This window comes from Microcebus murinus, chromosome 10, assembly GCF_040939455.1.
Source record: "Microcebus murinus isolate Inina chromosome 10, M.murinus_Inina_mat1.0, whole genome shotgun sequence".
NCBI lineage: Eukaryota > Metazoa > Chordata > Mammalia > Primates > Cheirogaleidae > Microcebus > Microcebus murinus.
The window spans coordinates 101,921,568-101,937,285 of record NC_134113.1 but is presented as its reverse complement, the minus strand read 5'-3'; the positions used below and the strand labels follow the sequence as shown (position 1 = coordinate 101,937,285).

General features: G+C 38.5%; 1 protein-coding gene across 1 annotated transcript in view; it reads right to left on the bottom strand.

Moving 5' to 3' along the window:
- Positions 1-15,718, bottom strand: part of KDM5A (lysine demethylase 5A) — a 108,133-nt gene that overhangs the window by 76,912 nt on the left and 15,503 nt on the right. Inside the window, exons 4-5 of the mRNA XM_012748276.3 lie at positions 15,193-15,363; positions 12,455-12,589 (exon numbers count right to left, since the gene is read on the bottom strand). Of these exons, the coding sequence (XP_012603730.1) occupies positions 12,455-12,589; positions 15,193-15,363 (306 nt within the window). The remainder of the gene's footprint in view (positions 1-12,454; positions 12,590-15,192; positions 15,364-15,718) is intronic.

Here is a 15,718-nt window from a genome sequence, read left to right as displayed (position 1 = left end):
AGTCCTTCTGCCCCAACTCCCTCTCTTCATGCTAGGAGACTCAGTCTGATGAAAACATGGTGCCAGACCCTGCCGCAACCACACAAATAGGAAAGGATTTATCACCCACATACTAAAGAAAGCAAGGTAGAAAGATGCAAAGAGCCTGGGTCCTTGATGACAATGTGAAGATGCTATACCAATCCTAGAACTATTTACCTATGAAAATCTTACATGAAAAATGTGTTCTTAATTTTGTAATGTTTAAGTTACTGTCATCCGGCATTCTATTAATTGAAGCTAAGAGAATCCTGACAAAAACTGGTGTTAAATCTTGAATTTAGATGAACCGCAATCTCTGAATGTAGAATAATAACCAAAATTTATTTTAAATGTATAAATAAACAATAAGTATACCAGAATATGTGAGGAGCTCAAACTACTCTATAGCAAAAAAGCTAAGTAATCCAATTTAAAAACGGGCAAAAGATTTGAATAGATACTTCTCAAAAGAAGACATACAAATGGCCAACAGATACACGAAAAAATGTTCAACATCACTAATTATTAGAGAAATGCAAATCAAAACTACAATGAGATATCATCTCACCCCAGTTAAAATGGCTTTTATCAAAAAGACAGGCAATAACAGATGCTGGCAATGATGCGGAGAAAGAGAAATGCTCATTACACTGTTGGTAGAAATGCCAATTAGTACAGCCACTATAGAGAATAGTATGGAGGTTCTCAAAGAAGTAAATATATCTACTATATGATCTGGCAATTCCATTACTGGATATATATCTAAAAGAAAGGAAATCAACGTATATTGAAAAGACATCTGCATTCCCAAGTTTATTGTGTTAATAGCACCATTCATATCAATAATAGCCAAAATATGGAATCAACCTAACTGTCCAACAATGAATAAATGGGTAAAGAAAATGGAATATAGATACACAATGGAATATTATTCAGCCATAGTAAAGAATGCAATCTTGTCATTTGCAGCAACATGGATGGAACTGGAGGTCATTATATTAAACGAAATAAGCCAAGCAGAGAAAGATAAATATCGCATGTTCTCACTCATATGTAGGAGCTAAAAAAGTGGACCTCATGAAGATAGAGAGTAGATTTATGGTTGCTAGAGACTGGGAAGGGTAGAGGAGAGGAAGGAATGAGGAGAAACTGATTAATGGGTACAAACATATGATTTGAGAAATGAAATAAGACTTAGGGTTAGATAGATCAGTAGGGTGACTACAGATTACCATAATCTATTGTATATTTCAAACTAGCTAGAAAAGAAGAATCTGAACAGTTCTAGCATAAAGAAAAGACAGATATTTAAGGAGATGGATATCCCAAGACATTGATTTAATTTTTACAAATTATATGAATGCATTAAGTTATCACATGTGGGCCAGGTGCGGTGGCTCATGCCTGTAATCCTAGCACTCTGGGAGGCCAAGGCGGGCCGACTGCTCGAGGTCAGGAGTTCGAAACCAGCCTCAGCAAGAGCGAGACCCCGTCTCTACTAAAAATAGAAAGAAATTAATTGGCCAACTAATATATAAAAAATACTAGTCGGGCATGGTGGCGCATGCCTGTAGTCCCAGCTACTCGGGAGACTGAGGCAGCAGGATTGCTTGAGCCCAGGAGTTTGAGTTTGCTGTGAGGATGACATAATGGCACTCATTCTAGCCTGAACAACAAAGCGAGACTCTGTCTCAAAAAAAAAAAAAAAAAAAAGTTATCACATGTGTCCGGAAACTGTGTACATCTATTATGCATCAATTAAAAATGCAAAATTTAGGCCGGGCGCGGTGGCTCACGCCTGTAATCCTAGCACTCTGGGAGGCCGAGGCAGGCGGATTGCTCAAGGTCAGGAGTTCGAAACCAGCCTGAGCAAGACCCCGTCTCTACCAAAAATAGAAATAAATTAATTGACCAACTAAAAATATATATACAAAAAATTAGCCGGGCATGGTGGCGCATGCCTGTAGTCCCAGCTACTTGGGAGGCTGAGGCAGGAGGATCGCTGAGCCCCGGAGATTGAGGTTGCTGTGAGCCAGGCTGACGCCACGGCACTCACTCTAGCCTGGGCAACAAAGTGAGACTCTGTCTCAAAAAAAAAAAAAAAAAATGCAAAATTTAAAAATAAACTATATATTGGAAAAAAAAACAATAAGTATAAAAATAAACCAAGATAAAATATAGACTATAAATCCACAGCTATATAACAAATGATATATGTAATTCAGATTAATAAAAGATCATATACAAACAAAACCAACCAAAATGGCATTTGAAAATTTATCTTTAAACTTTTGTAGACTAACTTGGCTATACCAACCAACTTCTACAATTAATTCAATGATAAATATAACACTTTTTTACTACTATTAAAGCAAAGTACATAATAATAAAAGCCAACATAGGCCGGGCGCGGTGGCTCACACCTGTAATCCTAGCACTCTGGGAGGCTGAGGCGGGCGGATTGCTCAAGGTCAGGAGTTCAAAACCAGCCTGAGCGAGACCCCGTCTCTACCATAAAAATAGAAAGAAATTAATTGGCCAACTAATATATATAATATAAAAATCAGCCGGGCATGGTGGCTCGTGCCTGTAGTCCCAGCTACTCGGGAGGCTGGGGCAGGAGGATCGCTTGAGCCCAGGAGTTTGAGGTTGCTGTGAGCTAGGCTGACACCACGGCACTCACTCTAGCCTAGGCAAGAAAGCGAGACTCTGTCTCAAAATAAAAAAAAATTAAAAAAAAAAAAAAAAAAAAAAAAAGCCAACATAAAGAATATAGCACGTGCCACATCTAAGTACTTTAATACTTACAACCTTTTCAAACAGGCAATAAAGTTCCAAAAAGTAGGAGTAATAAAATAACATTATCTGATCTTAATGGGATAAAACTAGAAATAACAAAATCAAAAAGATGCTTCCACCTGAAAATTGTTACCTATTAAAAAATAGGCCGGGCGCGGTGGCTCACGCCTGTAATCCCAGCACTCTGGGAGGCCGAGGCGGGCGGATTGCTCAAGGTCAGGAGTTCAAAACCAGCCTGAGCGAGACCCCGTCTCTACCATAAAAATAGAAAGAAATTAATTGGCCAACTAATATATATAATATAAAAATCAGCCGGGCATGGTGGCGCATGCCTGTAGTCCCAGCTACTCGGGAGGCTGAGGCAGGAGGATCGCTTGAGCCCAGGAGTTTGAGGTTGCTGTGAGCTAGGCTGACGCCACGGCACTCACTCTAGCCTAGGCAAGAAAGAGAGACTCTGTCTCAAAATAAATAAATAAATAACAACAATAAAAAGACTATCTGTGAGATCTCTAGAACAAATTAAAGCAGTGACCATAGGAAATTTTAGTCTTATACATATTAAGAAAATCAAAAGAATAAAAATAAATGAATTACATTTAAATTCCCAACTCAAAAAGCTAGGAAAAAACTATAATATAAACCAAAAGAACTTTGTGGTGCTGGATCAGAATTATAATTATCAGTATGAACTTAAAATATGAAGTCATAATTTCTTAACAATTTCCTCACCCTTACCATTAAAAGTGTAGGGCAGAGGAAGGGCAGAGGAATTTGTAGGACAGAGGAAGGGCAGAAGAATTTTTCCAATTGTCAGGAATTTACTTGGGTGGGGCAATGAGCTAACCGCAAACTTTTGCTTCTGGTCATTGCTTGCTTGCTACACCACTATATGGGGAATTATGGGATGAGGTCATTAAAGCACGGGCGACTGGCCCATCAGGCAATAGAGGGCAACCAACCCGCCAATTATTTCAAAAGGCAATAGTAGGCAACCAATCATTTTAAAGGTCAACGCATGATCCATGCGTAGTCAGCTTGTGCGCAGCTTGTGCACCATGGGGATAAAAGGCATGCTGTTGTTCCAGTCGGGGTCCTTGCCTGCGAGAGTAGCCACTGCGTTGGTGCTCTGGGGCTTGGACCCTGGCTAGCCAGAAAATAAATCTCCTCTTGTGTGATTGCAGCCTCGATGTCTCTGCTTTTCTGTCCGGTAGGGCTGTAGAAGGTCAGTCCCTAACAAAAGGGCCTAGAAGTATGACATGCCAGTGGAAACAAGCACACTTTGTACTCAGATAATGGTTTCTAAATTCCATTTCCCACTAAAATGAACCAGGATTCCTTGGAGAAACGACCAATTCCAGGTCTAAAGCCAGGCAAGAAGGAGATAAGCCTTTTTATGTCAGAAAGTAAATGTTCAAACACTAATAAAGGTATGTTAACAGGACACAGGAACCAGCTTGAAGGGGCTCCCAGTAGCCAAATTTGAAACAATTACATTATCAAAAAAGAATAAAAGATGGTGGTAATAAGACATTGCATTTAAAAATTCATGATCTAAGGCCGAGCGCTGTGGCTCACGCCTGTAATCCTAGCTCCTGGGAGGCCGAGGCGGGCGGATTGCTCAAGGTCAGGAGTTCAAAACCAGCCTGAGCAAGAGCGAGACCCCGTCTCTACTAAAAATAGAAAGAAATTAATTGGCCAACTGATATATATATAAAAAAAAAAAATTAGCCGGGCATGGTGGCGCATGCCTGTAGTCCCAGCTACCCGGGAGGCTGAGGCAGAAGGATCACTGGAGCCCAGGAGTTTGAGGTTGCTGTGAGCTAGGCTGACGCCACGGCACTCACTCTAGCCTGGGCAACAAAGTGAGACTGTCTCAAAAAAAAAAAAAAAAAAAATTCATGATCTAACATAAACAGAAGCAAAAACAAAGACCATATGATCCTCTCAATAGATGCAGGAAAAGCATTTGACAAAATTCAACACCCTTTTATGATAAGAATGCTTAACAAAAGAGGCATAGATGGGGCTTACCTAAAAATGATATAAGCCATATATGACAAACCCACACCCAACTTCATACTGAATGGGGAAAAATTGAAAGCATTCTCACTTAGAACTGGAACAAGGCAAGGTTGCCCACTATCTCCACTTCTATTCAACATATTGCCGGAAGTCCTTGCTATAGCAATCAGACAAGAGAGCAGAATTAAAGGCATCCAAATGGGAGAAGAGATCAAACTCTCTCTCTTTGCTAATGATATATTATATCTAGAAAACCCCAAGGATTCAACCATAAGACTTCTTGAATTGATAAATGAATTCAGTAAAGTCTCAGGATACAAAAACAACACACAGAAATCAGAGGCATTCATATAGGCCAACAACAGTAAAAGTCAGAAACAAAGACTCAATTCCCTTCAAAATAGCAACAAAGAAAATAAAGTACTTAGGAATATATTTAACTAAAGAAGTAAAAGACCTCTACAGAGAGAACTATGAAACACTGAAGAAGGAAACAGCAGAGGATATAAACAGGTGGAAAACCAGACCATGCTCGTGGGCCGGCAGAATCAACATTGTTACAATGTCTATACTACTCAAAGTGACCTACAAAGTCAATGCAATCCCTATTAAAATACCATCATCATTTTTCACAGATATAGAAAAAATAATTTTATGCTTCGTATAGAACCAAAGAAGACCCCGTATAGCAAAATCAATCCTAGGCAACAAAAACAAAAGAGGAGGTATCAATTTATCAGACTTCAAACTATACTACAAGGCTATAGTAATGAAAATAGCTTGGTACTGGCACAAGAACAGGGACATTGACCAGTGGAACATAACAGAGAACCCAGATATAAAATCATCCTCATATAGGTGACTAATCTTCGAAAAAGAAGACAAAAACATACACTGGGGAAAAGAATCCTTATTCAAAAAATGGTGCTGGGAAAACTGGATAGCCACATGTAAAAGAGTGAAACAGGATCCACACCTCTCATTTCTCGTAAAAATCAACTCACAGTGGATAACAGACTTAAACATTAGGTGTGAAACTATTAGAATCCTAGAGGAAAACATTGGAAATACTCTTCTAGACATTGGCCTAGGCAAAAAATTTATAAAGACGACACCAAAAGCGATCACAGCAACAAAAATAAATAAATGGGATACGATCAAATTAAAAAGCTTCTACACAGCCAAAGAAACTGTCAAAAGAGCAAACAGACAACCTACAGCATGGGAGAAAATTTTCACAAGCTACACATCTGATAAAGAGCTGATAACTAGAATCTATATAGAACTCAGGAAAATCAGCAAGGAAAAATCAAACAACCCTACCAAAAAGTGGGCAAAGGACATGAACAGAAACTTTTCAAAAGAAGACAGAATAAAGGCCAACAAACATATGAAAAAATGCTCAACATCTTAATCATCAGGGAAATGGAAATCAAAACCACAATGAGATATCACTTATCTCCAGTGAGAATGGCCTTTATCAAAAAGTCCCAAAATAATAAATGTTGGCATGGATATTAAGAGATAGGAACTGCTGGTGGGACTGCAAACTAGTACAACCTCTGTGGAAAGCAATATGGAGATACCTTAAAACAATACAAGTAGATCTACCATTCAATCCAGCAATCCCATTACTGGACATCTGCCCAAAAGAACAAAAGACACTCTATAAAAAAGACACCTGCACTCGAATGTTTATAGCAGCACAATTCACAATGGCAAAGATGTGGAAACAACCTAAGTGTACATCAATACATGAGTGGATTAATAAAATGTGGTATATGTATACCATGGTGTACTATTGAGTTTTAAGAAACAACGGTGATATAGCATCTCTTGTATTTTCCTGGATAGAGCTGGAACCCATTCCACTAAGTGAAGTATCCCAAGAATGGAAAAATAAGCACCACATGTACTCACCAGCAAATTGGTTTCACTGATCAACACCTAAGTAGATGTATAGGAATAACATTTATTGGGTGTCGGGGAGGTGGGGAGGGGAAGGAGGGAATGGGTATATACATACATAATGAGTACAATGCGCACCATCTGGAGGATAGACACACTTGAAGCTCTGACTCAAGGGAGGAAGAGGGCAAGGGCAATATAGGTAACCTTAACGTTAATTTGTATCCCAATAATATGCTGAAATTAAAAAAAGTTCATGATCTATAGTGATACTAAAAAAGGCAGTCATGGTTTCACAGGTATATTATACATTCATCAAATTCATCAAACTGTACACTTAAGATATATACATTTTATTATATGAAAAATATATCTCAATAAAAAGTGTGGGAAAAGAAAAGCTCTTCAGTAGAGAAAAATACCATCTGATAAATGTAGAAGGAATGACAGAACTAGAAAATCATGTAGTTTGCAACACCAACTTAAGAACTAATTCAGGCAAGATCATCAATGAATGTAAAAGCCACTGAGAGGCCGGGCGCAGTGGCTCACACCTGTCATCCTAGCACTCTAGGAGGCCGAGGTGGGTGGATCATTTGAGCTCAGGAGTTTGAGACCAGCCTGAGCAAGAGAGAGACCCCGTCTCTACTAAAAAAAAAAAAAAAAAAATAGAAAGAAATTAGCTGGCCAACTAAAAATATATAGAAAAAATTAGCCAGGCATGGTGGCGCATGCCTGTAGTCCCAGCTACTCAGGAGGCTGAGGTAGTAGGACTCCTTGAGCCCAGGAGTTTGAGGTTGCTGTGAACTAGGCTGATACCATGGCACTATAGCCTGGGCAACAGAGTGAGACTCTGTCTCAAAAAAAGCCACTGAAAAAACATAACTGGACAAAAGGCTATTCACACTGTCTCAGAGTTTATTCTGATTACTTTTATTTTTTTTTTTTTTTGAGACAGAGTCTCACTTTGTTGTCCAGGCTAGAGTGAGTGCCATGGCGTCAGCCTAGCTCACAGCAACCTCAAACTCCTGGGCTCAAGTGATCCTCCTGCCTCAGCCTCCCAAGTAGCTGGGACTACAGGCATGCGCCACCATGCCCGGCTAATTTTTTATATATATATCAGTTGGCCAATTAATTTCTTTCTATTTATAGTAGAGACGGGGTCTCGCTCTTGCTCAGGCTGGTTTTGAACTCCTGACCTTGAGCAATCCGCCCGCCTCGGCCTCCCAAGAGCTAGGATTACAGGCGTGAGCCACCGCGCCCGGCCCTGATTACTTTTATTACAAAGAGAGTAAGTACTTTATGTTAGAGAAGTCTGATTCGATCTTAGTGTCACCAATAATGAGATATATTGGCATTATGTGCTTCATTCTCATCTATAAAGGTATTAAGGGTTTGGTATTCATTTATATAGACAAAATACAACCCCAGCTGTCAAGGAACACACAATCTAGTGAGGTCACAGATGAAAAAACTATTTCAGCAGAGTATACCAAGTGATGTGACAGAGATAAGAAAGGGAAATAAGGTAACTTCCATAACTTTTGTTTCTTGTTTGAGAGACTATTGCATAGCTGTGCTTGTTGTTGTCACCAAACTAGAAAATATTCAAGGGAAAAAGACTTAGAAAATGTGATAATGAATTATGTTTGAGACATTTGGCATAGCTGTGCTGTGGCCAACAAGGAGTATACATCCATATGCCCACATGCATGTATGCACATGTACACACACACCCCTCTGGTGAACAGAAAGAAAAAATAGGATGTCAAAAATGATCTGGGAGTCCTGGGTGTAGGTAGTAATTGAAATCACTGTAGATGAGATAGCTAAGGAAAGTGAAGATAGAAAAATACCAAAGATACAAAATAAACAGCAGAGAGAAGACGTAACAAAAATGACTAAGGGGCTGGGCGTGGTTTCTCACCCCTGTAATCCTAGCACTCTGGGAGGCCAAGGTGAGAGGATCACTCAAGGTCAGGAGTTCAAAACCAGCCTGAACAAGAGCAAGACCCCCATCTCTACTAAAAATACACAGAAATTAATTGGCTAACTAAAATTATATAGAAAAAATTAGCCAGGCATGGTGGTACATGCCTGTAGTCCCAGCTACTCAGGAGGCTGAGGCAGTAGGATCACCTGAGTCCAGGAGTTTGAGGATGCTGTGAGCTAGGCTGACTTCATGGCACTCCAGCCAGGGCAACAAAGTGAGACTGTCTCAAAAAAAAAAAGACTAAGGGGTTGTCAGAGGATAAAGAAGAAAGATATTACAGAAGTTAAAGAAATATCAAGTTAATCAAATTTCAAGTACAAGAGTCAACAACCACCGGGCGCGGTGGCTCACGCGTTCGAAACCAGCCTGAGCAAGAGTGAGACCCCGTCTCTACTATAAATGGAAACAAATTAATTGGCCAACTAATATATATAGAAAAAATTAGCTGGGCATGGCGGCGCATGCCTGTAGTCCCAGCTACTTGGGAGGCTGAGGCAGGAGGATCGCTTGAGCCCAAGAGATTGAGGTTGCTGTGAGCTAGGCTGATGCCACGGCACTCACTCTAGCCTGGACAACAAAGTGAGACTGTCTCAAAAAAAAAAGTCAACAACCATATTAAATGTATACATGATCAGAGATCAAGTTAGGATAGAAATGAAAAGGGGACCTCACAATTTGATAATTAAAAACTCAGTGGTAACATGGATAGTACAGTTTCAATTAAACTATTTAGCTCAAAGTCAGATTACAGAGTATAAAAACTAAACAGACATTGAGACAACTGAGACAACATAGACTATTTTATAGTCTATTTTATTGACTATTTTATAGACAATATAAACTGAAAAGTTTCTTTTTCAAGAAACTTCTCTGTGAAGAGGCAAGAAATGAGGCATTACATAGGAAGAGAGCTTTTATTCTTAAGACGATGGAGACTTGAACATATATATATGGGGGGGCAGTAGAATTCAGCAGATAAAGGAGATGGGAGATAAAGATTTCCCAGTTGATAGGAGGCTGAGGCGGGAGGATTGCTCGACGTCAGGAGTTCGAAACCAGCCTGAGCAAGAGCAAGACGCCGTCTCTACTATAAATAGAAAGAAATTAATTGGCCAACTAATATATATAGAAAAAATTAGCTGGGCATGGTGGCACATGCCTGTAGTACCAGCTACTCAGGAGGCTGAGGCAGCATGACTGCTTGAGCCCAGGAGATTGAGGTTGCTGTGAGCTAGGCTGATGCCACGGCACTCACTCTAGCCTGGGCAACAAAGTGAGACTCTGTCTCAAAAAAAAAAAAAAAAAAAAAGATTTCCCAGTTAAAAGGTACACTTTGCCTGCAGAGATAGACAGACACCAAGGATGAATACCAATAGCTATGTGAATGGAATAAAAAGCTGAAGGATTTTAACCAGAAAGCCTTTCTTTCTGAATTAGAATACCAGGAAGGAGTGGCAGACTCACAAAATAGTAATTAAGCACAAATTGTGAGTTGAAAAATTTCTTAATTTCAAATTCTGAAACAGCCCTAGTTTCTACGAGATACCAGCCAATCTAACTACAGTGACAATTATTAAAATAAGTAAAAGCATTCTATATGGTCCTATTTTTATAATACATAAAGAAAAGCAATTATAAACAGGCAAGACTTTTTCATGGTTTCAGGGTAATATCAAAAGAATTTTATCACAAGCTGGCAAATGGTTAGATGGGCAGGGAGGGATATGTAGGGCAACTTTACAAAGCTGAGTCACTATGTCAAAGAGACTAGTCCTCAGTGTTTCAGAGCCTGAAACAGAATCATCATCACATACCCAAAAATGATCAGAACTTCTGAGATCAATCACACTAATAAAAATCACCTAATGACTAAATCAGAGTTTATTAATTTATAATGGGACTATCACTTTCCAATAAATTTCCATTAAATTCTCGTTCCTATCAAGGACACCTACCTTTCTTCTTTCAAAGAATACCTAAGAAGCTGAGTTATTATACAGTAAGCATAAACTCAGAACAAAAAAGGCAGAAATGTATAATAGAGAGATATCCCCTAAGTTCTAGAAAGGCAAGATGAAGTATATTTAGCCTGCCTCTCCAGTGACAGAACTTCACATAACCCCAGATCCAGTGTCTCTTGTTAACAGTAGACTTCTCTTGCTTCTCTGATACCCACTTTCAATGCAACCCATTCCCATTTTTACAACACACTGTTTTTCTTTAATGTTAAAATCAATGAATAGAATTCAGTGAAGCTGCTATTCCTGTCTATATGTTAATTTAAATGGATCAAATCTTAAGAGTTCTAAGGACACCACATTGTCTCAGCCTACAGACTTGCTGTTACTAAAAACCTTAAAAGAACACAAAGAAAAAGAAATAGGGGCTAAGGGCGGGGCAGATAAAAAAGAAATTATGGCATTTTTCTTCTGATGCACTAGGCTTTGAAATTATCTTAGGTTACATGAACACTACAGAAGTTATACTAGAATGGCTGAGACACTAAGAAACTTACACTCTGGTTTTTAAAGGAATGGTTGGTAAAAAATAAAACTAATGTTACCTGCTCCTATCACTTCTGCTAACCATGAAAATAAAATGTACTAGAATTAATCAGCATGTCTATGCAACTGGCACTCCAGAGTCACCCTCTGGTTTGTTGTCCCTGTCAAAAACTGGTCAAAATTGGCCGGGGGCGGTGGCTCACGCCTGTAATCCTAGCTCTCTGGGAGGCCGAGGCGGGCGGATTGCTCGAGGTCAGAAGTTCGAAACCAGCCTGAGCAAGAGCAAGACCTTGTCTCTACTATAAATAGAAAGAAAATTAATTGGCCAACTAATATATATAGAAAAAATTAGCCGGGCATGGTGGCACATGCCTGTAGTCCCAGCTACTCGGGAGGCTGAAGCAGAAGGATTGCTTGAGCCCAGGAGATTGAGGTTGCTGTGAGCTAGTCTGACGCCACGGCACTCACTCTAGCCTAGGCAACAAAGCGAGACTCTGTCTCAAAAAAAAAAAACAAAAAAACAAAAAAAACAAAACTGGTCAAAATTAACAAAAAGCTTTCTAAATCAACTTATAATGAATTTCACAATTTCTTCTCCATTCACCTCAAAGGTAAATGAAAGACACCTCTTCAAGTTTTAAAGAACAACGGCATAGGAATGGCCTCCAATGACCAAACAACTGTTCTGCACAATTAATGTACTTAAAATTCCTATTAAAAATGGCTGGTAAGCCAGGTGCAATGGTGCTCACCTAAGTACCAACTACCCGGGAGGATAGCTTGAGTTCAAGAGTTTGAGACCAGCCTGAGCAACACAGCAAAACCCTGTCTCCTTTTTTTTGAGACGGTCTCACTCTGTTGCCCCGGCTAGAGTGCTGTGGAGTCAGCCTAGCTCACAGCAATCTCAAACTCCTGGGCTCAAGCAATCCTTCTGCCTCAGCCTCCCAAGTAGCTGGGACTACAGGCATGCGCCACCATGCCTGGCTGATTTTTTCTATATATTTTTAGTTAGCCAATTAATTTCTATTTTTTTTTTTTAGTAGGGATGGGATCTCGTTCTTTCTCAGGCTGGTTTCGAATTCCTGACCTTGAGCGATCCTCCCACCTCGGCCTCCCAGAGTGCTAGAATTATAGGTGTGAGCCACCGTGCCCAGCCAAAACCCCATCTCTTAAAAGAAAAAAAAAATTTGCCCATGGAAACTGATACCTGAGATTTGACACGTCTTGTTCTCTTCGGCAGAATGTTCATTCTTGTGCCTGGCTCTGGGGATGCTTGGATATCAGTGCTGAGAACCTCAGGCTCCACTTTTTCCTTAAGATCTAAATTAGGCATCTGTACACCCTAAAAGATCAGAGCACAGAAATAGAGTAGATTCACTGATAAGAAATCAGGCTCAATTGAGAATCAGTGGAGAAATAATAAATTGCCAATAAATCCCTGAAACTACATGAAACCAGATAGCAATTCTCTTTGTTGTTGTTGACAGTTCTCTCTTGAATTGATCTACAGACTCAAAGCAATCCCTCTCAAAATTCTGGCAAGCTTTTTTGTAGAAATGGAAAGCTAATCCTGTACTTTATGTGGAAATGAAAATTGGAAATTTTGAAAAAGAGCAAAGAGGATTTATACTACTGGGTATCAAAATTTACTATAAACCCACAGTACTCAATACAGTGTGGTATTGGTGTTAGGGTAGACATACAGATCAATGGAACAAAACACAGTCCAAAAATAAACTCACACATTTGGTCAACCAACTTGCAACAAAGGTGCAATGGGAAAAACAGTCTTTTTTTTTTTCTTTTGTTTTATTTCAGCATATTATGGGGATACAAATGTTAAGGTTATATATATTGCCCATGTCCCCCTCCCCCCTCCCACCCGCCCAACACCCAATAAATGTTATTCCTGTATGTCCACTTAAGTGTTGATCATTAATACCAATTTGCTGGTGAGTACATGTGGTGTTTGTTTTTCCATTCTTGAGATATATCACTTAGTAGAATGCGTTCCAGCCCTATCTAGGAATATACAAGAGGTGTTTCTTAAAGCTGAATAGTACTCCATGGTATACATATCCCACATTTTATTAATCCACTCATGTACTGATGGGCACCTGGGTCTTTTAAACAAATGGTGCTGGCACAAATGAATATTTATAATATCCTCTCCACCAAAAACTGAACCTACACCTTTGCCTCACACCATATACAAAAAAAAATTATTCAAAAAGCATCACAGACTGAAATATAAAGTTAAAACTATATAACTTCTAGGTAAAACAAAAAAATCTTTACACCTTAGAAAAGGTTTCTTAAACATGACATCAAAAGCACAATCCATACAAAGGGAAAAAAAAATAAAGAAGTTATTCTTCAAATGGACACTATTATGAAAATGAAAGGATAAACCAGACTAGGAGAAAATATTTACAAATCATGTATCTGATAAAGGACTTATAGCCACAATATATAATAAATTCTTACAAGTGTAAGATAATCCATTTTTTTTATTTTAAATTTTATTCTATTTTTATTTTTTCTTCTTCTTTTTCTCTGCCCTCTGCAAGCATCAACATTAACAAAGGGACAATCCATTTTTTAAAAAGCTCTGGCCAGCTTAGGTAACATAGCAAGACCCCATCTCCACAAAATAACCAAAAATATTAGCACACACCTGCAATGTTTTAGGTCTTGAAATAGAATCATCAATGTACACTCAAAAACAGCCTCCCCAGATACATGGGAGGATGAGGCAGAAGGATCACTTGAGTACAGGAGTTCAAAGTTACAGTGAGCTATGACTGGACCACCCTTATAAGAGCCTGGGCAACCAAGCAAGAGCCTGTCTCTTTTTTTAAAAAAACAAAAATACCTGAACAGACACTTCATCAAGAAAATATAAACATGAAAAGATGCAGAACATCCCTAGTCATTAGTAAAATGCAAATTAAAACCACAGTGAGATACCACTACACACTATTAGAATGGCTATAATCAAAAAAACTGACAATACCAAGTAGTTGGCAAGGACATGGAAAAACTGGAAGCCTCCATATTACTGGTAGGAGAGTAAAATGGTTCAGCAACTTTGGAAAACAATTGGGCAAGTTCTTAAAAATTCACACATAAACTTACCATATAACTCAGCAATTCCACTCCTAGGTATCTATCCAAGAGAAATGAAAGTATATCTCCAGGCAGAGACTTGTACATGAATATTCATACCATTATTCACAACAGACATAAACTGGAAATAATCCAACTATCAACCAGTGAATAAACAAAACGTAGTGTCACACACACACACACACAATGGAATAATATTCAGCCAAAAAAAGAAGTAATAATACATGGGTGAACCTTGAAAACATTAAGCTAAGTTAAAGAAGCTAGACACAAAAATCATATTGTATCATTCCAAATATGTGAAATTTCTAGAACAGGCAAAACTATAGAGCCAGAAAGCAGATCAGGAATTGCCTACAGTTTGGAGGTAGGAACAGGAACTGACTACAAATGAACACAAATGTTCTAAAACTGGATTGTGATGATTGCTGCATAAAGGTATAAATTTTTAAAGCTTACTGACAATGCAACTACAATGGGTAAGTTCTATGGTATATAAATTATACTTCAATAAAGCTGTTTAAAAATATATGAAACAAATAGGAGGACTTTTTCATAAAGCTTAAGTCATGAAGATTTACTTTAAATAAGTAAATAAGATTTACTTTACAAGATAAGATTTACTTTATCTTGTAAACCACCAAAAATAGCTATGACTTTTAAACTATGATATACATCTTGCTCCCCCAAATTTTTGTGTGAGAAATCTATTCTACCCTGTTACGAATCAACAACTGCTAACTTGTAGTGAACAGAGCCTAAGGTTATACTTGCAAACTGGATTTATCCACTCCTAAGGAGAATGATGCATCTCACCATAAGGCTGACACCAGACTGGAAAAGCTCATATGGGTAGAGAATTCTTTCATAGTGTGACTTCAGAAGAGACCCAGTTCCTTTTCCTGGTAGATATCCCAAGCGACTACCCACTTTAGACCATTTCTTCTCTTTGGTGACCATTTCAAAACCACCTTTGCTGGCAACAATCTGAAAAGAAAGTAAAAGTTATTTAGGAAAAAAGGTATATTCAAGCATCCTAATTCTGTATCTTGTCTACAAATACAAAAATTATTCTGGGCTTAGATTTTAATTTTCCTTTCAACAAATATCTAACCAAACTGATACTCACCATTTAGAGTACTGACACTTATCAATATTTAGAGTAAGGGAGATAGAGACAATGATTTTCATAAGTTTTAAACTTTAAAACTTAATTAATATTAGGCCTACCTTCAAATCAAGTACTCAAAAATATTTAATGATCTGTACTTTGTACATTATGCACTGTGAGAAAACTAAGCACATATATTTTCTATATCCTAAGAATTCAAAATGAAATAAA